The 25,742-nt window shown below is 49.6% G+C and overlaps 7 protein-coding genes across 7 annotated transcripts; 4 read left to right on the top strand and 3 right to left on the bottom strand.

Moving 5' to 3' along the window:
- Positions 1-85: 85 nt before the first annotated feature.
- Positions 86-4,319, bottom strand: B0J16DRAFT_264810 (XRN 5'-3' exonuclease N-terminus-domain-containing protein; the record flags this gene model as incomplete). Its single annotated transcript, XM_046123374.1, has 3 exons — positions 86-2,592; positions 2,654-3,958; positions 4,016-4,319. The coding sequence occupies 3 exons, from the start codon at positions 4,317-4,319 to the stop codon at positions 86-88; spliced, it is 4,116 nt and encodes a 1,371-aa protein (XP_045984881.1).
- Positions 4,320-5,179: 860 nt separating this feature from the next.
- Positions 5,180-7,157, top strand: B0J16DRAFT_338493 (WD40-repeat-containing domain protein). Its single transcript, XM_046127454.1, has 6 exons — positions 5,180-5,407; positions 5,480-5,533; positions 5,589-5,640; positions 5,695-6,210; positions 6,259-6,744; positions 6,798-7,157. Exons 1-6 carry the CDS (start codon positions 5,371-5,373, stop codon positions 6,970-6,972), a joined length of 1,320 nt encoding a protein of 439 aa, XP_045984882.1. The 5' UTR covers positions 5,180-5,370; the 3' UTR covers positions 6,973-7,157.
- Positions 7,158-7,552: 395 nt separating this feature from the next.
- B0J16DRAFT_397000 (uncharacterized protein) lies at positions 7,553-9,745 on the top strand (the record flags this gene model as incomplete). The annotated part of the gene is made up of 3 exons (XM_046132298.1): positions 7,553-8,356; positions 8,387-8,458; positions 8,489-9,745. 3 exons carry the CDS (start codon positions 7,553-7,555, stop codon positions 9,647-9,649), a joined length of 2,037 nt encoding a protein of 678 aa, XP_045984883.1. The 3' UTR covers positions 9,650-9,745.
- A 1,152-nt stretch (positions 9,746-10,897) lies between these two features.
- B0J16DRAFT_105425 (uncharacterized protein) lies at positions 10,898-13,741 on the bottom strand. The gene is made up of 4 exons (XM_046121337.1): positions 13,197-13,741; positions 13,019-13,076; positions 12,147-12,853; positions 10,898-12,052 (listed from the first exon to the last, which is right to left on the bottom strand). Exons 1-4 carry the CDS (start codon positions 13,350-13,352, stop codon positions 11,072-11,074), a joined length of 1,902 nt encoding a protein of 633 aa, XP_045984884.1. The 5' UTR covers positions 13,353-13,741; the 3' UTR covers positions 10,898-11,071.
- A 3,323-nt stretch (positions 13,742-17,064) lies between these two features.
- Positions 17,065-17,834, top strand: B0J16DRAFT_105456 (uncharacterized protein). The gene is made up of 3 exons (XM_046121338.1): positions 17,065-17,320; positions 17,379-17,420; positions 17,475-17,834. Exons 1-3 carry the CDS (start codon positions 17,275-17,277, stop codon positions 17,672-17,674), a joined length of 288 nt encoding a protein of 95 aa, XP_045984885.1. The 5' UTR covers positions 17,065-17,274; the 3' UTR covers positions 17,675-17,834.
- Positions 17,835-19,456: 1,622 nt separating this feature from the next.
- B0J16DRAFT_105492 (uncharacterized protein) lies at positions 19,457-21,474 on the top strand. The gene has a single exon (XM_046121340.1). It carries the CDS (start codon positions 19,835-19,837, stop codon positions 21,344-21,346), a length of 1,512 nt encoding a protein of 503 aa, XP_045984886.1. The 5' UTR covers positions 19,457-19,834; the 3' UTR covers positions 21,347-21,474.
- Positions 21,475-22,018: 544 nt separating this feature from the next.
- On the bottom strand, positions 22,019-25,533 carry B0J16DRAFT_105490 (uncharacterized protein). The gene is made up of 3 exons (XM_046121339.1): positions 24,372-25,533; positions 22,534-24,321; positions 22,019-22,481 (listed from the first exon to the last, which is right to left on the bottom strand). Exons 1-3 carry the CDS (start codon positions 25,427-25,429, stop codon positions 22,235-22,237), a joined length of 3,093 nt encoding a protein of 1,030 aa, XP_045984887.1. The 5' UTR covers positions 25,430-25,533; the 3' UTR covers positions 22,019-22,234.
- Positions 25,534-25,742: the final 209 nt, after the last annotated feature.

Raw genomic sequence — 25,742 nt, forward strand, 5'->3', positions numbered from 1 at the left:
GAATCTCAACGACATGTTGTAAGACATGATATCACGACTAAAATGCCAATCAGAATCGCCAATATGCAACAAAACTGCTGGACATCTAGCCCTGGCTTCCATTACCACCGGCTCCTGCACCACCTCGTCCACGATTAGGTCCACCGCGACCTCTTCCTCCGCGTCCTCGGCCTCGACCTCTACCTCGTGGTTGATCAAGACTGGCGGGTGGCGGGACGTTACCATACATCTGTTCCTGACCTGCTCCATGACCGCCGTCAGGAGCTGGTGAACCATGATGGCTACCACGGCCGCGGCCACGACCTCCTCTGCCTCTAGTACCGTTGCCGTTGACATCTTGACCCTGGGCCGCACCGTTTGGAGGACCATTTCGATAAACCAAGGTGCTGTGCATGAGGTTGGGAGCACCTCCGCGAGCACCGTTACCGCGGCCGCGTCCGGGAGAGTTGTTGCCGTTCAGCGCTCCACTCCACCCACCGCGAAGGGGGCCAGGTGCCGGTGCATCTCTGTATTGAGTGACCCCGACGTTCGCATATCCGCCCTGTGCAGCAATGACTGGTCTTCGCTGCTGCTGCGATTTGGTGGTGGTAGAAATGATTTGTTTGTTGGTGGTGTTCAAGACCGAGGATGATGCCACGGTCTGGCCACGGAACATAGGAGCTCTTTCGTTGAGCGTTGTGCCGCTCATAAAGGATGTGTCCCACACAACGTCCAGAAGCAGGGCAGTAGCGGTACGGCTGATACCAACAACGGTACCGCGGGTGGCGATGGGAACCTTGCCAGCAGCAGAAACATAAGTAACTCGGTCTCCGAGTGTAAAGTTCTGGCTGCCAAGCACCATTTCAGCATCAGATGGCTTGAGAAGCGCTGAACGAGGAACGCCACGCAGCTTCTTAATATCAATATCTTGAGAGGCAGCATGCACCTGTTCTCCGGCATGGGCCAAGGCCGTGACTACCTCTGAATCAAGTTGTTCGGCCTCCAAAGGAACCCGCTCAAACTTGCTGGTCTCCTGCTTCTTGAGCCAAGCCACAACCTCCTTGACTCTTTGGGAAGCAACGCTGGGGTCCTTCCAGAGATCTGTTTCATGAACCTCGCTCTTCTGTGGCTCTCTCTGAATAGCAGCAAAGAAGTCAGGGAAGGCAACCATATAGTCAGCAATCAATTTGATAGCCATGCCACTGAATTCCCAGCCTGTATGCGACTTCCTCGAGTAGCCCAAAACCTTGAGCTTTCGGCCCTCGAACTTCAAGTTCAATCCCAAGTTCAATCGAAGTCCAGCAGAGTTAATGATCTGGTAAGAAGAAGTGATCTTACTCAGAACAAGAGGATGGATACCCAGCTGCTTAGCGACGGCAAATGATGGGGTATAGGGATTGGACCGTTCGGCTTGGTGAATGATCTGCTTTGCGAATTCCTGTTCCTTGTTTTTGAGCATCGAGACAACAATCTCTGTCTTATTGTTTGCGTGGGAAGCGACTTCCAGGGGACGGCCGTAAGCGTACTCGCCAAGGAAGAACGCGCGGGTGCCTCGAGGGAATTCTTCCTCTATGGGCAACGCTTCCTTCTCAATAAACCGTTCGTCCTCATTGACGACTTCATCAACAATGGTTTGCGCGGCATATGTACTCCTCAGACTGGGGTTTTCAGCATACTCCTTGATCAGGGCACCCTCCTCCGTACGAAGGAGGCCCTTGAGCATATGGACGTATACTAAACATTCGACTTGCCCAATAACGATTGCAAGGCGCTTAGCGTGCCAGTTTTCGAGGTAATCAGCTTCCCTGGCCCAGTCAGCAGCCTCCCGGTTGTTGTGGTCCCTAGTGACAATGTCTTTCCCATTGTCGGCCAGTTCATAGCTGAAAAGTTCATCCTGCACTTTGATAACCTTGGCTTCCTGAAGGAATGGGTATCCCACGAAGCATCGCTGTCCGAGTTTCGCTTTCCAAGTTTCTATCTTGGTACGGTTCTCCGTCTCGGTCAAAGTGACACAAACACTTGGATTTCTACTATCCGTTTGGAATACGTTGACGCCGTAACCCTCCACAAGCTGCGCCGTGTAAGGAAGAGTATGGAGAGTAGGGAAGCCTGCCAAAGCATCGACGTTCAGTAAAGCACCAGTAGTCAATCCTGACAAGTATTCAAGGCCTTCCACATCTGGAAGGTCAAATATGTTCTCGATGCAGCGGCAGTTCTGAATCTCGGGAAAGACACCAGGCAATGGGGAAGGGTAGACGAAGTCGACGTCGGGTGAGTATGTGAACTTGAGAGGAACACCAAATCCGTTTCGTGCCTTCTCGTCAGGTTCCAACAAATCGTTCTTGGGTCCCATGGCGTCCAAGAGACGTTTCTCATCAATGAATGGAATCTTGATGACTGCCTCCCAGTCCATCTTCTTTCCATTCATATCCAGCTCAAAATCGCGGGGATAGAAATCAACAATTGGAGAATCCGGGTTCGTCATCAGGTCATGGTAAACCTTGGGAACAATCTTTTTACTTCGGTCAGGCAACACACCCATAAGCTGTTCATAGGGTAAGAAAGGCTGGCCCTTCTTGAAGTTCAAATCCGCGCCGACGCCCTTGACGACATCTGTGTCGTGTTAGCTAAATGTCTAAATGTCTAAATGTGTACAATGAGATAATAAACTTACCTGAAATAAGAGGCGCATAGTGGTATCCATAGAACCAAGGCCACGAAGCGATTCCGCGGTAGTAGTAGTACAATACCCATTGTAAACCTTGCACGTAGTTTTCACACAAGGCTGTGAGCTCCTTGTCGTAGTTGTCGGGAGCCCACTCCTCGAATTTCTGAAGGTAGTACTTCGTCTTCCAGCCCTGGTACTTGTCTTGGTAGAGTTTCTCGTAGTTTTTCTGTGCATCTTCGGCTGTCAAATCGATTACCAAAGCCTTGTCGTAGGTCGTCATGACTCGGTAAGCTGCAAGGTTACCTTCCTCTTCCTCGTCGTCATCATCGTCGTCGTCGCCGTTATCCTTAGGGGGGAATGAAACGATCAGATGCCGGTGGCCCTCGTCATCTTCTTTGGTGGACCATTGCAGATGCATTGAATCCGCCAAATCCTGAACGAATTTGCGATCAGCAGCCTTCAGGTTAGTGCCGAGGTCTAAAGGCTCATTCGAGCGCTTGGAGATGTATGGCCGAATCTTTTGTTTCCACAGGTCGCGTTGCGCCGGGGTAAGTACAAGCTGACCTCCTTTAGACGGCTTTGTCTCGGCATTCTTGTTCTCGAGCTTCTTTTCCATCTGCTTAGAAGCAAACCATTTCTCGTCTGACATGTCGTTCTCGAATGCGCCAATTTCAGTGTTGGACAATTCGCCCAGAAGGCGCTGTAGTCGTTCCATGTTAATGACTCCATTCTCGTTGATATATCCATCGCATTTAGGAAGAATTGATTTGTAGATCCTGAACATGTTCGCCAGCGCACCTTCGTTAATGTGCAAGCTTGGCAAGTTCGGTAAGAAATCATTTCCAACAAAGAACGCCATCAAAATAAAGTCGTCGATGACTCTTTCAAGATCAAACGGGAAGCTGAGAGTTCCTTCTTCTTGAAGCTCTTGAAACTCCATCTCAAGATACTCTCTTACAATGCAAAGATGAAGAAGATAGAAATTCTGATGTTCGAGCTCTTTGGATTTGGTCTTGGAAGCCCGCCCAAACGTTACCTCTTCTCGTAGAAGACAGAAATGGGGGTCATGGCTGAGGAGACCAAGCATGATTAGATCGGCATCAAGACCATAGAGACAATGTCGCACGTTGTGGTTGTAGTTAGGCTGGGCCTTGGCGTTTCGAATGTATTCCATGATCTTGTGTTCTCCCTCACCAGGGACTTCGTGGCCAGATAGGACGATCTCGCATCCTTGCCAATCAGTATCCTCAGACACCTTCTTGTTGACAAAGTATCGCAACTGCTGGGATAGCTTCGCCATAAACTCGGTACCTGTTAGATGTAAGTATCACAATCTACCATTGATCAGTCTTAATGCAGTGAACGTACCTGGGGTAATGCAGTTGCTGTCGAATGGTTCCTCTTTGGGAAGCTCAACGCCATCTTTGATGGCCTTATCACGGGCCTTCTCGGCGTCGAGGGCTGTCCGGAAACGTCGAGAGCGCTGCTGGTTCATCTTGGCTCGAGGCGCAACACCATCGATAGCCATGAAGAATAGCTGTTTGGGCTTGATTTTTCCAAACAAATGTTCGATGTAATTAAATATACGAATAAACATCTCCTCTTCGCTAAGGCGGAAGGATACATCTTCGCCTGCATCCTTGTGGGTACAGTTATGAATGATACCATTCATGTCGAGCTGGGTAACAGTCAGCGTATGAAAGCAGCGGATAGCTCAGGAGCGACGTACGTAAAGGCAATCGAACTCGGGTATTCGGTTTTCTGCGATGAGTTGAGAGATGGCAGGATATCGCTCGGAGAGCCATCTGAAGAATTTGGGAACACTGCAACGGCCAGGGTTAGCTTCTGAAGTTATGAAGAGCAGGAAGATCGTACCCCATCTTGAAGGATGATGGACAATTTTCAGTCCACGAGAAGATTCAACAATGCTGGAATTGAGGTAGAACAGGAGAAAGACTCCAAGTCGCCCCTGAAAATTGGGCGCAAAACGTAGAAAATCCTGTGGCAACAGGATCGAAAGACAGGACGATGACTCGACGTGGCGCCAACAAACCGGAGACAATAATGCTGCAAGGTATTGCAAGACGGATTCAAACCAGCTGCGCCCTACAATATCAATAAGAAATGAAGGGTTTCGCAGGAAAGCGTCGTGATCTGTAGGTTTAGGAGGCGGGAAGGGTGGAAGTATGCGATGGATCGTGTATCGTGAGGATTGGAGTCCAACAGTCATGGAAGCTGGGTCAGAAGAGGTAGTGGAGGTGGGGCTGAACACCTCTAGTCGCACATCAACCAGGACGCAGCTCGATTCATGGAGGGGTTTGTTGGTCTACATGTTAGGTACATCTTCGATCGCCACATTGTGGGTATTGGAAATGTATTTACGAGGTAAACATAGATTGTTCCACCTGAGTCAATTCCATGTGGGGTAGTGGCAGCTAAGCCACACCTTCTACCTTCTCCCACTTCCCTGTGGCGCATACTCGTTGCTAGGTTGATGTTTCGCAGCTGTTGTCGGGCACTTTACGCGCGACGCGCACCTTTACTTTTCAGCCTTCTATCCTGAACCTCACTCTCAGCCGTGCAGATTCACTTTTGTTCCACCAACAATCTGTTGTCGACATCATCAGCCTCGCCCACAAACCACCACTTATTTGTTTTTTACTTTCTACGAAACTTTCTACGAAACTTCCTGTATTAAGCAACTAGACGATACAACGTTCATCATGGCACCTGCTCTATCTGCTGAGCGCGATATGGATGGTATGTTTGCGCGCAAGCTCGCATGAGAATCAATACGACAAACTTGGTGGGATTTTACTTACGCAAACATAGTGGAAATGATTCACGATGAAGAGGATGATCAAGGAGAGCGCCTCATTAATGAAGGTATGAGAAGACCACTAGAAACGGAAATATTATTCAACATGCTAATGTTCAACAGAATACAAGACGTGGAAGAAGAACAGCCCTTTCCTGTATGACATGATTCTAGGGCAAGTTGCAACCTCTCGCCGTCACAGATAGCTCAATCTAACACTCGTCTACAGTACAGCCCTCACATGGCCTACCCTTACAGTCCAGTGGTTCCCCGATGTCAAGGAGCCTGAGGGCAAGAACTACAGAATTCACCGCCTGCTGCTCGGCACTCACACCTCAGATGAGAGTCCAAACTATCTTCAGATCGCCGATGTTCAGATCCCCAAAGCAGTGGCGCCCAACCCCGACGATTATGATGAGGAGCGAGGCGAGATCGGCGGCTATGGCAAGTCTGGTGATGTCGCTGCCATCAAGTGCGACATTGTTCAGAGAATTGAGCACCCTGGTGAAGTGAACAAGGCTCGATATCAACCTCAGAACCCCGACATCCTTGCGACACTTTGCGTCGATGGCAAAATCCTCATCTTTGATCGAACGAAGCATCCTCTGGACCCTACCTCGACAGGAAAGGTCAATGCTCAAATTGAATTGATCGGGCATAAGGCTGAGGGTTTCGGTCTGAACTGGAACCCTCACGAGGCGGGCTGTTTGGCGTCAGGTAGCGAGGACACTACCATGTGCCTTTGGTAGGTGCTTGTAGCGGATGCTCAGAATACGAGACTAACAGTTCTTAGGGATTTGAAGACCTTGACAGCTGACTCGAGAATCCTCCACCCTTCTCGCAGGTATACTCACCATACCCAGATTGTCAACGACGTTCAGTACCACCCTATCTCCAAGAACTTCATAGGTTCCGTATCCGACGATCAAACTCTTCAAATTGTAGACGTACGACACAGCGAGACCGCCAAGGCCGCAGTTGTCGCTGAGCGCGGCCATCTTGACGCGATCAATGCTCTGGCTTTCAACCCCAACTCTGAGGTTCTCGTGGCCACAGCTTCAGCGGACAAGACAATCGGCATTTGGGATCTCAGAAATGTTAAGGAGAAGGTGCACACTCTAGAGGGCCACAATGATGCAGTCACATCTCTGGCATGGCACCCTACTGAAGCTGGCATCTTGGGAAGTGCCAGCTATGACCGGAGAATCATTTTCTGGGACCTTTCCCGGGTCGGCGAGGAGCAATTGCCCGACGACCAGGACGATGGCCCCCCTGAACTGTACGTTTAACTACCCAAGCAGCGTTTATGATGTTGAAACTGACACTTGACAGGCTTTTTATGCACGGCGGCCACACAAACCATCTTGCTGACTTCAGTTGGAACCCCAACGAGCCTTGGCTCGTGGCAAGTGCTGCGGAAGACAATCTGCTGCAGATCTGGAAGGTCGCCGAGTCCATTGTGGGCAAGGACGACGGCGAATTGCCTGTCGATGAGCTCGACCGATAGGTGAGGTGGAAGTTCGTGCTGAAGTTCCGGTCTTCATAGGATGAGGAGACGCAGCAGCTCTGGAAGCGGTGGCAAGAAGAGAACAATGCCACCAGCGATGAGAAGCGATATATCCTAGTGTAAGATTTACATGTACTGAAGGAGTTTGAGACTTATAAAAAGACGTACATTAATACATGTTCCCCAATCTTAATTAACAATGTTTGCCATTTCCATGTTCTACTTCGAAACGGGAGAGTGCTGTTCCCTAACATCAAACATTTTACCAGTGCGGGCCACTGACAAACAACTGGCAAGCACCGTCCTCTACTGATGAAGTTTGAGATGATTAGGTGACCCCTCAACTAGATAGGTACCTACTCTCTGTTTGATTCCGGCGTTTGTGCCTTTTTATTCCCTTCACTTCGTTTGATGCGGCTGCTTGGCTATTGCTGATTTCCATCTAGCAGCCCAACAAGCCTTTTCTCTTCAACACCATCGTCATTCCGTACATGCATGCTTCAGTCCTCGCAGGGATCTGGAATATTCCGACACTTCTCCCCAGAACACCGTCTGGTTGAAGCTTTCCACGACACACGCCATGTCTTCCAATCCACCCCCTCATGATGGCCTCCCATCTTCGACAAATAACGTACCCCCTGGAGCCTCAAACCCGCAGTCGACCGCTAGTAACTCTGTTGGACCATCTGCTAGTCTCCAGTCTGCTCATTCTGGCGTGCTTCTCAATACTCCGGAGCGAGAATTCGATATCCTGACAGACGGCATGCGCCAGCGTTTGGAAGAAGCCATCGAACGACAAGCTCGCACAGATGAGGATCTCGAGAACATGGGTATTGATCCCCAAGAGTATGATGAAGACGAGATCATGAACGGTGTTCCCGATGTCACAGTCGAGGAGTATGAAGACCTTTCGGGTCCGAACAAGAGACTCAAATTCTCTCGTGCTTTTATCCATGGTTTCTTCGATGGTATTGATCCCTACGAAGCCGATAAAAAGCCAGACGAAATAAACGAGCTTACTCTCAGCCTCAAGCATGCTAGTCTGGATCTCATTACTGCTATTTGTTCCAATCTTGAGTTGGCTATTGAGATTGGCAAACACCTCCGACCCCAAGACATCGTCAATCTCTACATCGCCAGTCGTTCATTCCGCAAGGCAATCAACGGCCATATGCTATCATGTATCCGAATGTGGATTGACACCAAAGCACCAGAGGCTGGAAAAGTTTTCCATTGGAAGCTTTATGGCAGAATGTTGATCAGAGACCCAGTCGAGCGCAAGTCTGAGGTAGATGACGCACGATTTCTCGAGAACCGTTGGAAACCCGCGAAAACAAACCCCAAGAACATCCGTCTTATTCCTGGTTTCAAGTATCTCAAGATGGTCATGTCTCGTGATCGATGCTGTCGAGAGATCCTCGCCATGATGGCCCGCATGGGCTTTCTCATGCCAAAGTCTATGTACAGCACCTTGTTGCGACTCTGGGTGCTCATGGAGATTTCTACTACTCGTCAGAGGCAACTCTTTCTCAGAAATGAAAAGTACTGGACAGATCAGCACATCTACAACGTGCAGTTCTTTCTCGTCAAACTCACCATGGCGTTCACACATCCCTTCTTTCATCCTGTTACCACCGACATGGTCAAGCTCATGATGGGACAGAAGGGTTTACATCCGCTGTGGCAGTTGCTTATGCGACAGAGGTACACCAACCTCCCAGAGCTCATGGAGCTCAAGACACGCTATGACATGCGCTTCCCTCGAGACGTCTGGGCCAACATCCAACTGCACAATCATCCAACGGCATACAATGTCCCTCTCAACATGGTCGGTCTCGGCCATATGGAAGGTTGGGGCAAGGGACTCCGTCATCTTGCACGCCCGGATGAGCTTCTTCCTATCGAATCAGTCTACCGTGGACTCTATCTCGACGAACACATTTCTCAGATGGCAATCTGGGGCTACATCGATTTTGAGACAGGAGAAAACCTTGTTCCCACAGAGGACGAAATGTACATCTCAGACGAAGAAGAGAAGTTGGGCAGTGTTGATACCTCTTATCTTTGGCAACGGAAGCACGCTTTGAAGAAGCGTTGGGACAAGCTCACGCCTGAGATGCAAGAGGAGATTAAAGAAGACGACAATGACGAGCGGTTGCGAGGCATGGCATGGTCCTCAATCGACCAGTGGAACCAACGAGGAGAATGGGAGAGCGAGTCGGAATCCGAATCTGGCCCTGAAGACGAGTACGATATGAACGCCGAGATTGAGCGTGGCTATCGTTTGCCCTCTCTATTCGGGAAGCATCCCAAAAAGAAGGACAAAGCCAATGAAACCGAAATGGCGGACCCTCTATTCACTTTTGGGGAGGATCCTACGACCTGGAACATTACTTTCAGTGAACTTCACATCAACTCAAACCCCCAAGTGACCTTGGAGCAGTTCCAGGAGGCCAGGGGTTGGCAGAGGTACATGGATGCTGGAAACACCGGTGATCATCCAGTTGGTCCTCCCACTAACACTCAGACCATGTTTGCACAGAATCAGCTTGCTATTCTAGTTGATCAGGAAGTTGACGACGAAGCAGATGACGAGGATGAGGGTGACTACGACGAGGAAGAAGAGTACTTTGAAGGCGAAGGAGATGAGGGTAGTTTTGACAGCATTGGCCAATGAATCTGGAATTTGTCAGACAAGACGCATCGTTTTGATTCACAGGCTGACAGGATGAGATAGATAGATGCCAACCATAGTAGTGATATTGCGTTGCTGCTATACGATCTCATGGTCGCATCCCAATGGTGCCCGAAATCGATACACGTCACGAGCATATGTGCATCCGCAAGATTGAGAAACAAAGCACTTTTGAGCATGCCACCATACAAGATATAGTGACAAGCAGGTACAATCCATGTCTAAAGTTACCTATCGATCATGAAAGTTGATAAATTCAAGGAGAGAAAAAGAAATACAATATGCAGAAATGAAATATGATAACCTCCAGCAGCCCAACCGTCCAGCCTATACCGTCTAGTCCCTTATACTGACTGCCCTTTGATCCTCATTGCGCAGGTCATGGCGGTGGTTCCTAATAGAACCTTTGTGAAAGGAGGCCCGAAAAGAAGATGGACTTGGTACTAGCCATACCATCAATTTCGAGCAACAAACAAAGATGCAGCTTTGGCCAATCCTTGAGGCATAATGCCCCTTTTGACACCCCGACTCCTCCCAACCGTGGCACAAAGATGTATTGACCACTCCGTCCAGGCACCCCAGCTCCTGCGCGTCCCAAACAAAACCAAGATGAGGGTAAAGACATGCAGAGATTATCAAAACAAGTAAACAATTTGAGAAGGACAATGACAAACTCGTACAGTATATAAAGAACGAACGACAGCAACATAAACAAAGACAGAGGCAGAGATGAGAGACAGATAAGTAATAGAGAAAAGCAGTTAGTTGTTGCCGGGTTCAGTATTGAGCCGACACAGGCGAACTGGATATTTGAGTCACAAAGGCCAAGCAAAATATACCCTTACACACTCCCCTTCGCTATGCACCCAACCCCGTAACCGATTTCCCAGTAATACCGCTACCGTCCCATGAAGCCCAGAGACGACAGCATCGATGACTCCTTATGTCCTCCTCTGCCGTCATGTCGAGATGAACGACAAGTTGAATCAGAGACCTTGCCGCCCCCGGGCTTGTGAAATATAAAACAGACAGCGGCCCCAGCAAACAAAAGTCCATACCATATAGACTCGTCCGTCAACACCAGAGAAAGCAAGCCCTTGACATTGTCGAGTAATCAAGTCACTTTTGTCTTCCAACCCTTGAGATTTTGTAACATATTCCGCCTTAGAATCAAGCATCCATCACTCCGACCTGATCTTCCGAAACCAATACACGCACCGTTGAGGCTTCCTTTGAGAAAAGCCAAACTCACTAATGTTTGCCAACAATAGATCTTCTATGTGCATCATTCAAAGTCATTTTCGCGCAAAACTTGTGACACGAACAGCCGCGTCCTTATATGCGGTGCTAAAGTTTCAGCTTCGTATACACACAGCGACTCGGCTGTAGAAATTTTGACTCTGCTTAAGCAGGAGACTTGTTGGGAGGGGCAGAACCGCCGTTCTGGCGCCCGTCTCCTCCGCTAACCGACAGACCACCAATACCGCTTGAGAGGAAAGCAAAAGGGTCGTTCTCACTGTTGCCACCGTTGTTGTTGGCATTGTTGTTGTAGAAGTTGTTGGAGGGTCCACCAGATGCAGGTCCGTTGGTGGCGGACTGGAAAGCGGCCTCAGCAGCTCGGCTGTCGAAAGGACCAGCAGAGTGAGATGCCGGACCAGATCCAAAGCTTCCGTGTGTGTTCAAGGAGCTGGGGTAGGCCGCAGCACCACCTCCAAGACCAGAGGGAAGGTAGTGGCTGGGAGGACCACCAAAGTGCTGCTGGTTGTAACCACCGCCAGAGCCACCAAAAGAGCTGCCAGAGCCAAAGGGTCCTGGTCCGGGGCCACCTCCCATGGATCCCTGGTTCATCCCATACTGGGAGGCATTATCCATAGGTGAAGGATAGCCGGAATCAGCAACAACCGCAGCGCCTGCGCGGCTGGCACCGCAACGAAGACAGCACACATTTTTAGCGAAGTTGTGGTAGCCACAAACTTCGTTACCACATTTCCAGTCACCAGCACGGAACGGCACCACGCCACTGCCACCCATGCGTCCACCGCCGTGTCCCATAGGGCCGTGGTGACCACCATGGGGAGGAGGGGGCATCATGGCAGGGGGTCCATAGCCATATCCACCTCCATAGTTGTTGTTGCCGCCTCCCATATCGTTCGAGGGGCCGGCACCGACGGCGGGGAATGAGCATCGGAAGCAGGCAGTTCGGCGCTGGAAGTTGGAGAAGCCGCAAGAAGGGCAGGTCCAGTCACCGGGTCGAGGACGGTTCTTGCTGGGAGGGAAAGGTGTCAGGATATCCTGGGCGCGGTCGAGCACACGACTAGAGGAGGGCGAGACCTCAATGGCCTTCTCATTAAGGGCACGGCCATTCATACAAAGGCTCTCGGCAGCCTATCTAATGTCAGTATTGAACATAATGCAGGCTTGCGCAAATATCGCAGGAGGGCTGGTTCAGGAAGAGTGCTGAGGGAAATTTCAAACTCACCTCCTCATGGGAAGAGAATACGGCGAATCCAGTGCCGGTGGGCTTGTGCTGTTCCGGAGTTCGAAGAGTCCAGAAGGCAATGGGTCGGCCGCCAAACTGGGTGAACCAGCTCTCAAGTTCGGACTGGGTTGTATCGTGGGGAAGCCCAGACATGTGGAGAACCTTGCTCCTCTCGGAAAGGAAGGCTCGAACATCGGCTCGAGCATCCATAGGTCGGGTCAAAACATCCGGGTGCTCCTGGGGAGGCTGGGACTTTCGGATCAAACCACGGAGAACTCGGGCAAGGGTAATGGCCTCTTCCATCGCACGTCGTGGCGAAGCAGGGGCAAGGGCCTGCAGGTGAAACGGCAGGTTGTGCTTGATGGGTGCACTCGACTGAACGGGCTCAACTTCGAGAGCGGCGCAAATATTGGAGAGCATCGAGGGTCCGAATGGCAGAGACTCGGGGTGGTGCTGCTGCCAGCGCTGGTACTCGGTGCGGAGGTCAAAAGTGCGCGAGTGCTGTAAGTAAGGAGGAAGGACAACAGCCTTATCGCGAGCTTCACGAGGAAGCTGAACACGGAGGTCCCACGCATCGAGAGTAACGAAGACGAAGTCAAGGTTCTTGGAGGTCAAGTGCTCGGTAGCGAATGCATCGAATCGGGTGATAGCGTCTCTAAAGGTACCAGCGTTTCGAACATGTTCCCAAGTCAAAGTTGTCAGGCTCGCTAGAAAGATATTGCGTTAGTCAAAATGTCTGATTCGACAAGAAAAAGCAAACAGCGACAAGAAAAAAATTATTCCTCGAGCGGCGCGTGGTTGGCGGATTCAAACAGCGTGGAGCAAAAGCAGATGGAGATGTTCTGGGTTTGTAGTAGCGTCAGAAAACTTACTGCACAGAGGAGTAATCGGAGTGTTGACGGGCTTGACAAGGACGCTCTCGTGGGTAATCTAGTGATTGAAGAGTTGATTAGCAATCCAGTAGTCATAGAAAGAGCATCAAGACCCTTCAGGAGATTCGTGGACCCTGAAAAGTGTGGTCGTAAAGTGGAATGGAGAGGGGAGGCTCACCTCCTCAAGGGTGTTTGCGTCCATCAAGATCCAGCCAAGCTCAATAACCTCCGCCGAGTCCTTTGTCACATAAACGCCGTGCTCATCGCAGGTGGTCGCAACATGAATCACAACATAGCGATCGATGTTAAGCTGAGGCAGCTGTTGTGAAGCCATATTGTGGTGGAATCGAAATAGAGAGGAGAAAGAAAGTTGGGCTAGGTTTGTTGGCAACGCAGACTCGGTAGCAGCGGCGAATAGCGGACGGATCTCGAAAGAAGGTTTCAGGTCGTCGCAGTGATGAACACTCGAGAGACGTTAAGAATATTAAGTGCAACTAGCCTGTGGCCCGGCCAAGTCGCGATATGTAGAAAAAGAGTATCCGTACGTGAGGTCGGGTTATGTGACAGGAAGCGGAATGGATGTGAATGTGGCCAGTGAGTGGAAGCTTCAGGGGAGACGGGATGGTATGGTGCCAAATACGAAAAGGACTGGACCTCCTCAGGCGCTTTTCTTAGAGGTGCAGGCCATCAAGTAAATGGGCCCGTGGTCCAGGTAGAGTACAGTGGGGAAAGCCGCCGGTCGGGTGTCAGCAAGCACACGCTTGACTTGACACGCTACAGTATCAGGTTATTTAAAAGGAACAGATAAATTGGATGCAGGGGAGCAATTTCACATGTTGTAGATGATATCTGAGATGTCTGTCTTTGAGGTTTTTACACGATTGATTCGTTTAATCTCAATTGGCCATGGAGCTCACGACGTTGGAAAGTGTAATTTGTAATAGCCAAAAAGCTAAGGCAAATATCCAACGTCTCGTCTCTTCTGACTCTGTCGCTCCAATTCAGTTCTACGGAAACTCGTTCGTTCCATTCTCAGCACCCTCCAGTCTCATCCCGTCCCCTGAGCTGATGCGGCCTTACAGCGGTCACAGCGGCTTGCAGGGGTGGGATAGCTTCTGCGAATTGGATGAAGGCCCGGCTCCGACTGGTAGCGAGTTCTGGAGGCAACCGTTAGTGACGACGGGCGGGCAACTTCCCGCCCGCTCTCTAGGTACCTATCTCCAGGGCTACCTAAGCCTTGCATCAATCAACTACATCAACAGATCAAACTCCATGGCTCTTGATTTTGATGCAAACCCCCAGAAAGCCCATTGGCAACCAGTCAGCCTGTATAGAACACGCAAGGAGTGGTATTAAAATGCCCGAACCCCAGGCGAGCAATCATCAATAAACTAGGTATGCCTAGTACTGGGTACAGAAAGTACATATGGTGCTAGTTCATGATGGCACCTCCCCGCCTCAACGAGGGAGAAACACGAAAGGAAGCTTCTACTTTACTTCCCGAACCTGCCATAATTAAACTTTCTATCCAGGCATCCAATGTTGATAATCATCTAGAACTACCAATCTTTTTACTTTCCGATAGCTCCGAATCCTACGTTTTTCACGAATCCTTGATGGCATGAACTTGCAATTCTCTCGACAGGCTCGTCATTCAGAGATTGCTTTTGCCAAGAATACATCTAACCCTACCGCCTGTACTCCACGTTTTTTGACAGCTCCTAATTCGTCCTCATAACCCTCAACCCTTCTACAATTAACGGCACGGCAGCCTCTCGCCCAATCCGTTGATATGATGGTCTCACAACAAATACTGGCCACCGTCATCCGGTATACAAGCAGTTATGCACAGTCAAAATGTCGAACAAGGTCTCTCGAGAGAAGAGATTGGTGATCGGTGCTGGGCTTCGAGTTGAGGTTCGTCGCCGGGAGATTACCATGCTATTCAACTATAGTAACCCCGTTTATCGCCAAGGTTGTGTTCTATCAGAGTCGAATTCAACAAGGAGACATGACGAGGCAGTAAGAGACATGAGCCGGTCGCAGCCTTGTCGTTGAAGTTCGCTTGAAGGTTATGTGCACTACCAGCTCGATCTTGCTACTTTGATATAAGAAACGATACGCGTACGGTCTCCTTTACGTATACTGACTCACCAGACGAGACCATCACAGAAGGGTCTATAGATGATGATGAGACAATATGACCTTGCATATGCACATACAAGTCCCGCAGATGCGGGAACAGAATTACCGCCATGTTTGAGGCGTCATCAATCTCGCTCCAACAATATCAGTCCACAATGATGTCGGTCCCCTCATCTTCCCCTTCACCTTGTTCCTATTATATACGAGTAGATTAGAATGAGCCTCGCCGAATAATTTGGACTGCCTTATGGGCTGTGCGATGGTGATTCGACATGGGAATCTCTATCTCATATCACAGATGCCTATTAATATCAACCTTGCGGGGCCTCCTTGGCTGGCTGCCTCTTTTGGCTGATTGATGAGAAAGTTCGACCGGGTAAAAGACATTGAGGACATTTGCAGGGGTCTCTTTCTCATTTTGAATCTCTGGGCGAGAACCAACGGCTGAAGATGCCCATCATTCTATCGAGATGGTTACGATACTCGGTGCAGACATTCAACGCAAACGTCTGCGTCTTGGAAGTAGTTGGATGCAGGCTGCAGTGCTTTTGAAGACGCAAATTGAATGCAGAGGCCGACAAGGACTAAACTGATCACAATAGGTTGGTACCTGGGCAAAGCCGTGACATTTCCTGCCTGGAGCAACTTTTTGTTTCTCTTAGAAACACGAAGTTTCTCCCACGAAACTGGTATCGACTGGCACACTATCAGTTACTGTCCCATTTGACCACCCACTCAGGTGGGTAACAGAAGAATTGACCCCTAAGGCTTAAACTGCTATAATAAAGTAGCCTAAATGCTTATCTAAACTGGCATAAAGTGACCAAATTATTTCGTCTCTTATGCTTTTGGGGACCAATTCTTCTGACACTGTAAGGACAACGCTTTTGACCTTTCCAGCACAAACATATTGACACTGTATGCCGTATAAGACAATGGTCGGGTTGCCACGCTGCCAGTGTCTTAACTGCTACTGTACTGATAGACTGGCCCAGGAAGCAGAAGCAACATTGTAGATCCGAACTGCATAAATATGAGACATACTTTACTCCAGTTTGAATAGGGTAGCAAGCTGACTCGATAAACATCCATCTATGCTGTCTCTACCAACAACACAAGCAGTGAATCAAGGTAGGATCTCCATATTAATCAATGGTAGTAAGTCGCAATGTATTACCCAGTCTTTGAGAAGCTGTTTTGTAATCCGTCCTCTCAGCTTTAAACCCACTTGACCTGAGTGCTATATATTCTATGCTAAAGGCTAGCTCTGGATACGGCTCGTCACATGCTCTCGCATCAATGCACTTGAGGCATCTGCCGTTTGTGATTAGAGACATTATGCCGTTACAAACATTAATTGCACAGAAAAGAGGTATATCACAGAACTGATACATAGCAGGGTTACAACGCAGAGCGCCGCATTAGAACATTATCGCTCACATACGGGAACTGCTGTGACATGAACAGCGCGACACAGATGGCCCCAATACGCACGGCTTAGCGCAAATACAACACATTAAGATGGTGCATGGCAGGATGGATGACCAAGTGACAAGACCCTGTGCTGATTGATATATCTGATAGGCTGAGGCAGGTCGGTACATATCCCAGACTGGCGCGCGGTTCTCAGGTACAAGAATGGACACAGGTCGATTGCGTGCATACAGAGTTTTTTCTTGCGATGCATCATCTGTCCATGTTTCTGGTCAATTGATTAATTTCCGTTAGTTTCCAAGGCGTTTCCCGGGTTGGGGCTTGGAAAAAGTCATGATTGTTCTTGGAGTTTTCACGGCACACTCTAAGCCGACGTGGCCTACGTCATATCCTATCAACGTCACGTCTAAGGCAGAAATCTTCAAGGAAAGCCTCACGTTACTTGTTTTTAGCACTGATTGGTTACGCGGCTCGCAAGCCTTTAATTATTGTCGTTTGTCGCAACTTTTTTCCTCTACTTCACTTCTTTATAGTTTACTCTATAGCTATACAATCCAATAATTGTTGACCACAACAACACCTCACCCGATATCGCACGCTGCCTATATTGCTCACGAAATCGACCTCAGCACTTACACAACTATCTCTACCAAGTCTCTTCACGACAAACCGCAATCATGGGTGGCATCTCAGCAGTTCTTCTCATTCTCATCACCCTCTTCTGTATGTAACCAGCGTCTCGCGATCGCCAGTGCTGCAGCAGAAACTAATGCGATCACAGTTCCTCCCATCGGTGTATGGGCTATCTCGGGATGCGGAATGGGTAAGCCGGCCTTTATCATCCGGTTCGCTTGGGGACAATACTGACATTTCCCAGATCTGTTCATTAACATTTGCTTAACCCTCCTGGGTTACATTCCCGGCCACATCCACGCCTTTTACCTCGAGTACATCTACTTCGACCGCAAAGAGCAGGCGCGCGAGGGCCGTCTCGCTACCGGACCCGCGCCTGGCGTGTACTCTGATAACGTTCAGACTGGAGGTCAGGGATATGGAACTATTGGACGCACTGGTTAAGGGGGTCTGAAAAAGAAGTGGAAGGATATGCGTGGGAGATCAGCGGGTTTTGGCGTAAGACACTCCGCTGTTTTTATCTCGGGTACTGGTTGAACGGATATATCCTATGTAAGGGAGTTGACACTAGGCTTGGACTTGGGGCTGAACCATGAGGTGATTCGCATCCTTTGAAGTAGCCGGGCTACCGACATCGGAGAGAGCGATCTGGTGGGGGTAATTGCGATGCTTCTTTAGAATAAGAATTAATGATACATGGGTTACACGTATGGTGTGCTGTCTGGTTCATCCCACCCTGCAGAGGCGGATATGCTCTATCAAGCTCAGTTGTCTGAGCATTGTAGGAACAGTTCTACTGAGTATACGCCTGGCTCAACGATCATCGTGCTGATCTGAGATGATGCATGAAATGCATGAGAATATGGACTTATGATGGTGTCTTAATGATTGCTTAGTATAGATTCACCGTTGGCATAAAAGAAGGGATGAAAGCTCCAATCATTGGGGAATTGACAACGCAGCACATGTCAATGACCCCGCGTTGGCAACGGGCAAATGCATATCAGCATGGGGAAGGTTCCCTGTATTTGGTGTAACTGAGGATGAGTTGTCACCTTGGCTATTTCATGAGCTGCATATGTAGGTATGTAGTGTGTACTTTGACGATGGACTCAGCAATTGTATAGGCCGTTCCCTGATTGATCCATTAAATCTGACGCAGTGCAAAATGCAGTTACAGAACAAGCCAATTGACTATATTGCGTCTATAATAGTTAATTGCCAGAATGACCGAAACACTCGTTTCATGGGGAAACGAGAAGGACCATAGATATCCAATGTGATCGACATTTTATCAGGCGGTTGTTCAGGGTAGACATGCAGAAGAAAGCAGTCAAATGTCCACCCACCAATGAGGGGAAATGCGGGGATGTTGACCGAGACCGTGTCGACCCTTTTAACAGCAGCCACGACACTCATGCATGACGTTCAAGTCAGTTTGACCCGATTGGTTTCTTTTTGGTTGTTATCAGCTTCAAATATTAAACTCAGCTAATTAACGAAATAACAAACAATGAGAAGAGAAAGAGCAACAGAGCTTCCCCTCTCCTTTCTGTTCTTTTTTTCTCCATCACCAGACACCTACCTACCTCTAGGTACTCTTTGGCCCCCTTGCTCTTGCCGTTGGTGTCTTGACTCTTCAACACCTTACTTAGTTTCCTTCAAGGCAAGACCAGTCTTACGGCCCGGTACGGCATACCCACCTGCCGCCCACTATCTTCTCTTCTCCCCTCCTCTTTCCCTCTTTGTGATTAACTTTATCATCTATCAACTCTCAAGATTCAACCCATACAAACCTTGCCTTACTGTGCCGTACACAGTACAGTACAGTACAGTATCGTACCTGTAGCCGAAACAAAGCCAACGCAACCGACTGCTATATCTGCTCTACTACTGGCAGTCCATTAGCTACAGTACCTACCCACAGTGCAGTCTGCTGCATATCGACCCCACTGCGTCGTGGCGACGCATCGTTCTGCATCAACCGCTACCTTGGACCGACTGTCAGCCAAGACAAGACGAGACAAAACAGAACGAGACAAGACAAGGCCCAGGACCTTTGCATTGCCTTGCTGTGTTCGCTCCCCAGTCGTCGTCAATCTCCTTAACTGGCCTGCTTGTCATCGCCATGTCTTCCTAACTGCCGGATTTACACGCCAACTTGCACGCCGTATGCGTACATACTACGCACTACCTACTACCTAACCTACGCTACCACCTGCCGCTGGCTCCTTTACCGCTGTCCTCTGCAGCATTTCCGGGATACCTTGTATGTCCTAGACCGACTGCCAACAACCACGATAATTATTATCCCAACGATTTTACCCTTCTCACCGTCCGCTTGCCACCCTTGAACCTACATGTCTGTACATAGGCAGACTAACCACAGATCGACCTGCAAAGCTATCGTGCTGTACTGTACATACCTACCTAGTCTTGCGTCGGAGCTTCCAATGCCCGCTCCCATTGATGCACACCTGGGGTGACATTTGCACTTGACCACAATTGACAACTCGCTATTTCGCCTCAACACACCATTGAAGACGAGCACAACACACACACGTCTATTATATAAACACGGAGCCCAGGTTCCGACTCTTGATCATGGTGTCTTCTGCCGCTCAGGAGTCCTCACAACCGACCAAGACCCATTCTCACAAACCGTCTCGACATCACGCCGCCGCATCCACGGCGTCAGCCCCGGTTCTCAGCAAACCTCGCCGGCACTCCCTCCAATTCTCTTTTCCGCCTCTGTTCCAGTCCAATACATCGTCAACAAGTCTTGTACCTTCAACTGCTGAGGGAAAGCCTATACCTGTGGACAATTCCACAGCTGAACATCGAACTTCAGCTTTGCGTGAGCTTAGTTCCAATTTTCCGACTCGTCACCGATACACACAATCTACCGGCGCACAGAGCAGTACTTACTCACAGCCTGTGATCGTTCGAAGCTACTACGCCCCCGTACCGTCACAACCAGCTGACAGAGGTGTCATCGTTGTCAACGGCCGAAGACATCGTCCAGCACTGTCTGAGAGTAGTGGCCCATCGGCTCTTGTAAGGCGTGTTCTTCCATTTGGCTCGGGTACAGCACCGTCCAGGAATGGAATGCTAGGAACAATGGCGCGAAATCGTACGAAGAAACGACTGGAGAACGAACCGGAGGAGCCAAAGCTTCCGTCAGTTGATGCTTTCCGTTTTAAGAGTTTCATGGCCAACTTGGAAGAACAAAGTGGCAGCACAGATATCAATGCTGACCTGGACCGAATCGCTGAGATTTGTGCTAAGTCGCGGTATTCTCTCAGCAATCAGTATGAGGTTCATTATGCTCCTCATGGCTCAGGCTCGGCATTTTTGTCTGGAGGTGTTGAAAGTCAAGAAGCTCAAGGCCCCACACTTCAAGCGGTGTCATCAGATGATGAGAGGAACATCAAACGATCTAGAAAGCGACCAATGGGGGTTAGGAGGAACAGCAGAGCTATGGGGACACTGGAAACTATAATGTCCTCTAGCAGATCGTCAGACGAGGATAAATCCAAAAAGAAGTCTGCTGCAGAGATTGCTGATGAGGTTCGCGGCAGGGCTACCCAGAAAGGATCCAGCAGACACGGATCGTTATCTCCATCTGATGACGGGGCTGTCGAGCATGTGGTTTCACAAGAAGAGTTCACCCAAAGAACTCCTCGACAAAGAAGGTCCGGTTCACTGGCCCTTATTGATGGTACTCGGCTGAGTATGAACTTGAACGATGTGGACATAACCCGAACTTCAGCTGCTGGTCTCGTGAGCGAACCCGCTCTGCCACAGACATCAAGCAGCCAACTCGAAATCCGGACAGCTCCAGAGACGACAAACAAAGAACAGGCCCCCACAGTTCCCAAGAAGAAACCCGCGATTACCGAAGGACTCGACCGACCAGTCGCCCTTGGTTCCATGTCTTCTGCTGAAGCTCCCCACACAAAGGGCAACTTTATATCCACGCTCAGTGGATGGATGAGCTGGCGTACCTCTAATTCTTCGCCAATAGCTCAAGGCCGCGCAGAGGGCAGCCTTCGTGAACTCCTTAAGAGTAGAGATATCAAAGGAAAAGGCATCGAATCAGCAGCGTACCAGTGAGGGGCAAAAAAAAAAAAAAAAAAAGGCTACGAGAACGACATGAGAGGAACACAGCACTCTCACTTAAAGCATATTTCAGCACCCTCGAACAGTTATATGCCTTCAAAGGTATTTGAACTAAAACTCAACGACTGGCAATGATATTATGAATTATTTACGATTTCACGAAGGCAACAGAGATATGTGATTAGGGGCTGGAGAGTCACAGAGACGTCAAAAGTTTGTGATCAAATTATCTATTATTCAAAGTACGACATCAATAAAGAAAGGTATGTATGAGATTATAAAAGAATGGACAAGACAAGGGGTCGATTGTATTGTACTCAACGTTTGCTTCACACAAAATGTCTGCAATGATTAAATAGATTGGTCTTATGGAACGACCACAGAATCGAGCCATAGTCATTGCTTTCTCCGTCAAAATCACGTTATACGCCCATGGGCTATCAGGCCTCATTAATGTGTATTCTTTCTATGACAGATAACCGCCTCCGTTATCTATGAATCAATATATCTAGCTGCATCTTCAGCATTGAAGAAAATTGCACCCGAGCACCACTGCTCATCTCATGCCAGGATAGAAGAAAACAATACTAGACCTAGGCGCCGATCAGATAAACAAACGTAAATACCTACTAGCATGTTGCAACAATGTTCCCATCGCGAAACTGAAGCGCCTGGATCCCAGCTGAATGGTTGCATGGAATATAATATATATATATAATAGAGAAAAACGCCAGGTTCTTGGTTACAACAGCCCAGGAGTAATAAAAAAAACTGGTCTTTTCAGACGACCCGCATAAGCGACATAACGCCTTCTATTGAACCGATATTGGAGTTGTTGAACCGATGGTTTCAGGCGACGTGCGAGTCAAACTTTGACCGATACTATGCCTCGGTGGGCTTTAATGAGGTCGTCGCTGGTGCGGGTCTGTTCCCACCATTCTTCTCAAACTGTGGCCGCTTTGCGTCTGGTTGTTCGATCCCTTCGTTGCCCCGTTTCTTATCCTTTTCCGTGTCCTTATCCCGGCCAGCACCTTCTTTGGCCAACTTTCTGGCTTCCCTCTCACGCCGGTCGTTTTCTTTTCTGAGGGCTTTGGACTCAAACTCATGCCAGTCGTTGTGAGTAGAGAGCCTGTAAGATGATTAGCTGTGGAACTCTTTGTCAATGGCTGATAGTAACTTACTCTGTGGCTTGCCGAGCTGGTGGCTCCTCCTCTGTGAAGTAGATGTGCTGAAGGACTTCGGCAGCGCTAGGTCTTCTGGCTGGGTCGTAATGGAGCATGGCTGACAGCAGGTTGAAAGCAGCCGGTGACATTTTCTCGCGATACTTCTCCGCAAAGATGCTCTTCTTCTTAACAGTCGGGCGCATAAGCTCGAACCAGGGCATCTCGACTAAGCCTGGCCATTCCTTCAAACTGGGGGTACCCATAACATTATAAACCTTCTCTAGTTGATTGAGCTCGGTACCGTCACCAGGAAAGATGGCGTTGCGATCGAAAATCTCGACCATGACACATGCTGCGCTCCAGACATCGACAGCAGCAGTATACTTGGTTTCGCCCAGCAGAAGCTCGGGTGAGCGATACCAGATGGTGATGACTCGGTTGGTGTAGTCTAGCTGATGGCGCTTGGCGTAGAAACGTGCAAGGCCAAAATCAGCAATCTTGAGTACTCCCTCGTTGCTCACGAGAATGTTTGCCGCTTTAATATCGCGATGGAGGACCCCCCTTGTATGCAGATAATCTAACCCTTCAAACATCTGCTTGGCAAGGTCTTTCTTCTGGGCAGCCTCTAACTTGAAGGTCGGGTGATTCAGGAGTCCAGTGAGATCATGCGATAAGTATTCGAATACCATAAAGCAATCGTTCTTCTCAACCATAACTTCCTGAAGATTCACAATGTTGACATGCCTGAGAGACTGAAGGAGCTTGATTTCTCGTACAGCCGTAACAGGAAAACCATCGCGTTCACCTTCCATGCGAATTTTCTTGAGAGCAACCATCCCTTTGGTGTAGACATTCAGACCTTTGAAAACCTTGCCGTAAGTGCCAGAACCAACGACAGATTCGTTGCCCGGCTTCCTGAAAAAGACAGATTCCGAATCCACTAGGTCGGCCGGGAGAGTCGGTCTTGGCTTTGGCCGCTTCATAATCTTCTTGACTTTGCGCATTCGAGGCACCACTCTTGGCCCTTCAGGAGGATGGCGGCGATCATTTCGCGGTCGTGACGATGCTGGTTCTGTAGGCGCACTTCGTGGGGGCTCTCGGTCACGGTCACGGTCACGGTCCCTGCCCCGTTCTCTTTCGCGTTCTCTTTCGCGTTCTCTTTCGCGTTCTCTTTCGCGGTCCCTATCCCTATCTCTGTCTCTGTCCCGATCCCGGTCTCGATCGTGGTCACGACCCCGGTTATCATCCCGATTTTCTTTTTGAGCGTCTCGTTTCGGAGCGGCATTAAGTTTCTGAGATATCTCAGGTTTCGGTGCGGCGACCGCTGGTTTTGAGGAAGGCTTGAAAGCAAAACTGAATTTGCTACCAGATCCGCCTGACTGTGACTGTGAGCCTGGACCTGACGGAGGTGGCCTGTTAGGAGTAGTCAGAAGATCTGCTCCTTCCTCAATATTTCGGTCATGATTTTGAAAAGATCCATCCTCATCCATGCGATCGATGTCCATAGCGTTAGAGTCGTCCACGTTACCGAACCGTCCATTACCCAAGTCATCGGGATGCCCTCGCTGTGGAGGGCCTTGGTTCCAGTGAGAATTTTTAAAACCGCCTCTCCCACGATTGCCAAAAGAACTGCCTCGGAAACCGCCACCTCGATAGCCCCCACGGTAACTACCTCCCTGGGGATACTGCTGCATTGGGCCGGTAGGAGCAGCATGTGGAGGAGATCGTGTAGGATTGGAGTGATATTGACTGGAAGGACCACTTGGTGGACCGTAACCACTTCCCTGGGGATGTTGCGAATAGGACCTGAGTAACGTCAGTTGATGCACCATGGGCTGGATTTGGAAGTAACTCACTGCTGGCCGTTCCTACCACCACGCGATGATCCGTAAGGTGACCGGGACGGTGAGTTGTGATATGAGTTCTGAGGCGACTGTGCATATGGATCATTGCCTATATGTGATTTTTGTGGATACATTGGATTGTAGCCTCCTCGAGGGTTGGATCGGGATGTCATATCTTCGTCTATGTCAGATCTTGAAGAATGACGCCAGCCAGGCGACGCTTCTCTGGATCGTCGTTCTTTACTGGCGCGAGGTGACCTTGGTGGAGGCTGTCTCCGAGAAGACGGTTGGTCCATATCTGACGCACGCTGACCTTCGATAGATAATGGCTGACCTCGTCGAGACGAAGATGGTCGATGCTCTGATACAGGCGATCGACTCCGCGACGGTTGCCTGGCCACCCCTTCTCTTCCTGCTCGACGAGAGCCTGATTCCGATTCTACCGGGGATCTAAGACGCGATCGCACCGGAGAAATTGGAGACCGTACGTGATGACGAGGAGATGTTTGACGTCGCCCGCGTGATGTGTGTCTGGCGTGCTTCCTCGAAGTAGATTCGAGACTGTAGTCCCTTGTTCTTGGCCGAGGACTTCTATCTCTCTTGGACTTCTTTCGGCTTGAGCCGGTCAAGGATGGACTGCGACTTTGATGCCGCTTAGACGCTGATGGAGAAGCCCTTATTGTTGGATCGCGACTTCTGCTTCGACTGTGGCTCCTACGGCGTGACTTATCATCAACTTCGCGGTGACGTTCCCTGTAACGAGGAATTAGGTCTTCGGCTTCTGGAACTCGGCGTGAGGGTTCGGGTGATTGACGACCAGCGCGATCACGACTACGATCGCGTGAATGGCGGCGACGGCGGGATGAACGAGGGTCTGGTCTAGTGGATGGACGGTCGCGGCGAGGCTCAGAAGCGCGGCGGGGGTCACGCATTTGACGGGAGGGTTTTGGTCTTTGTGAGAATTTCACGCTTTGCTCATCGAGAGCCCGGTCTCCTTGATCATCACGTTCCTGGTCGTCTCTCATGGCAGCATATCGAGGTCGACGTGGAGGCTTGGGTGAGTGCTCCATGGCTGCAACTGGCGTCGAGTTTTCAGTGGTTGATCGTAAAATCGCCGCCCGTACCTTAGCCGACGGGAATGACTAGCTAAGAGTGAAAGGTAAGGTACAGGGAGACCCGCTATCAGTGAGCGCCCCGTGCATGGGAACTGCGGGGAAGACCACCTGTAGTAGGTAACTTTGAGCAAATGCAGGTCGGAAGATTTTCTGTCAGCGCAAAATCAGTGTAACAGAGAAAATAAGAGGAAGAAATTGACTAGGCACGAGTTAAAGTCTGATGGACCCAATTCCTGTGCCCAATTCTCCCTCTCTGTGATGGTTGGCA

The sequence above is a fragment of the Fusarium flagelliforme genome (assembly GCF_020744385.1).
Source record: "Fusarium flagelliforme strain FIESC 12 MPI-CAGE-AA-0113 chromosome Unknown B0J16scaffold_3, whole genome shotgun sequence".
NCBI lineage: Eukaryota > Fungi > Ascomycota > Sordariomycetes > Hypocreales > Nectriaceae > Fusarium > Fusarium flagelliforme.

Coding starts and splice junctions, on each gene's coding strand:
- B0J16DRAFT_338493 (XM_046127454.1), top strand. CDS start 5,371: ATGGCACCTGCTCTATCTGCTGAGCGCGATATGGATG. Junction 5,641..5,694: donor CTGTATGACATGATTCTAGG/GCAAGTTGCAAC, acceptor ACTCGTCTACAG/TACAGCCCTCACATGGCCTA. Junction 6,745..6,797: donor GACGATGGCCCCCCTGAACT/GTACGTTTAACT, acceptor GACACTTGACAG/GCTTTTTATGCACGGCGGCC.
- B0J16DRAFT_105490 (XM_046121339.1), bottom strand. CDS start 25,429: ATGGAGCACTCACCCAAGCCTCCACGTCGACCTCGATATGCTGCCATG. Junction 24,322..24,371: donor GGTGGTAGGAACGGCCAGCA/GTGAGTTACTTC, acceptor GACGTTACTCAG/GTCCTATTCGCAACATCCCC. Junction 22,482..22,533: donor CCAGCTCGGCAAGCCACAGA/GTAAGTTACTAT, acceptor ATCATCTTACAG/GCTCTCTACTCACAACGACT.
- B0J16DRAFT_105492 (XM_046121340.1), top strand. CDS start 19,835: ATGGTGTCTTCTGCCGCTCAGGAGTCCTCACAACCGACCAAGACCCAT.
- B0J16DRAFT_105456 (XM_046121338.1), top strand. CDS start 17,275: ATGGGTGGCATCTCAGCAGTTCTTCTCATTCTCATCACCCTCTTCT. Junction 17,321..17,378: donor CATTCTCATCACCCTCTTCT/GTATGTAACCAG, acceptor ATGCGATCACAG/TTCCTCCCATCGGTGTATGG. Junction 17,421..17,474: donor TATCTCGGGATGCGGAATGG/GTAAGCCGGCCT, acceptor GACATTTCCCAG/ATCTGTTCATTAACATTTGC.
- B0J16DRAFT_105425 (XM_046121337.1), bottom strand. CDS start 13,352: ATGGCTTCACAACAGCTGCCTCAGCTTAACATCGATCGCTATGTTGTG. Junction 12,854..13,018: donor TCCGATTACTCCTCTGTGCA/GTAAGTTTTCTG, acceptor ATATCTTTCTAG/CGAGCCTGACAACTTTGACT. Junction 12,053..12,146: donor TATTCTCTTCCCATGAGGAG/GTGAGTTTGAAA, acceptor GACATTAGATAG/GCTGCCGAGAGCCTTTGTAT.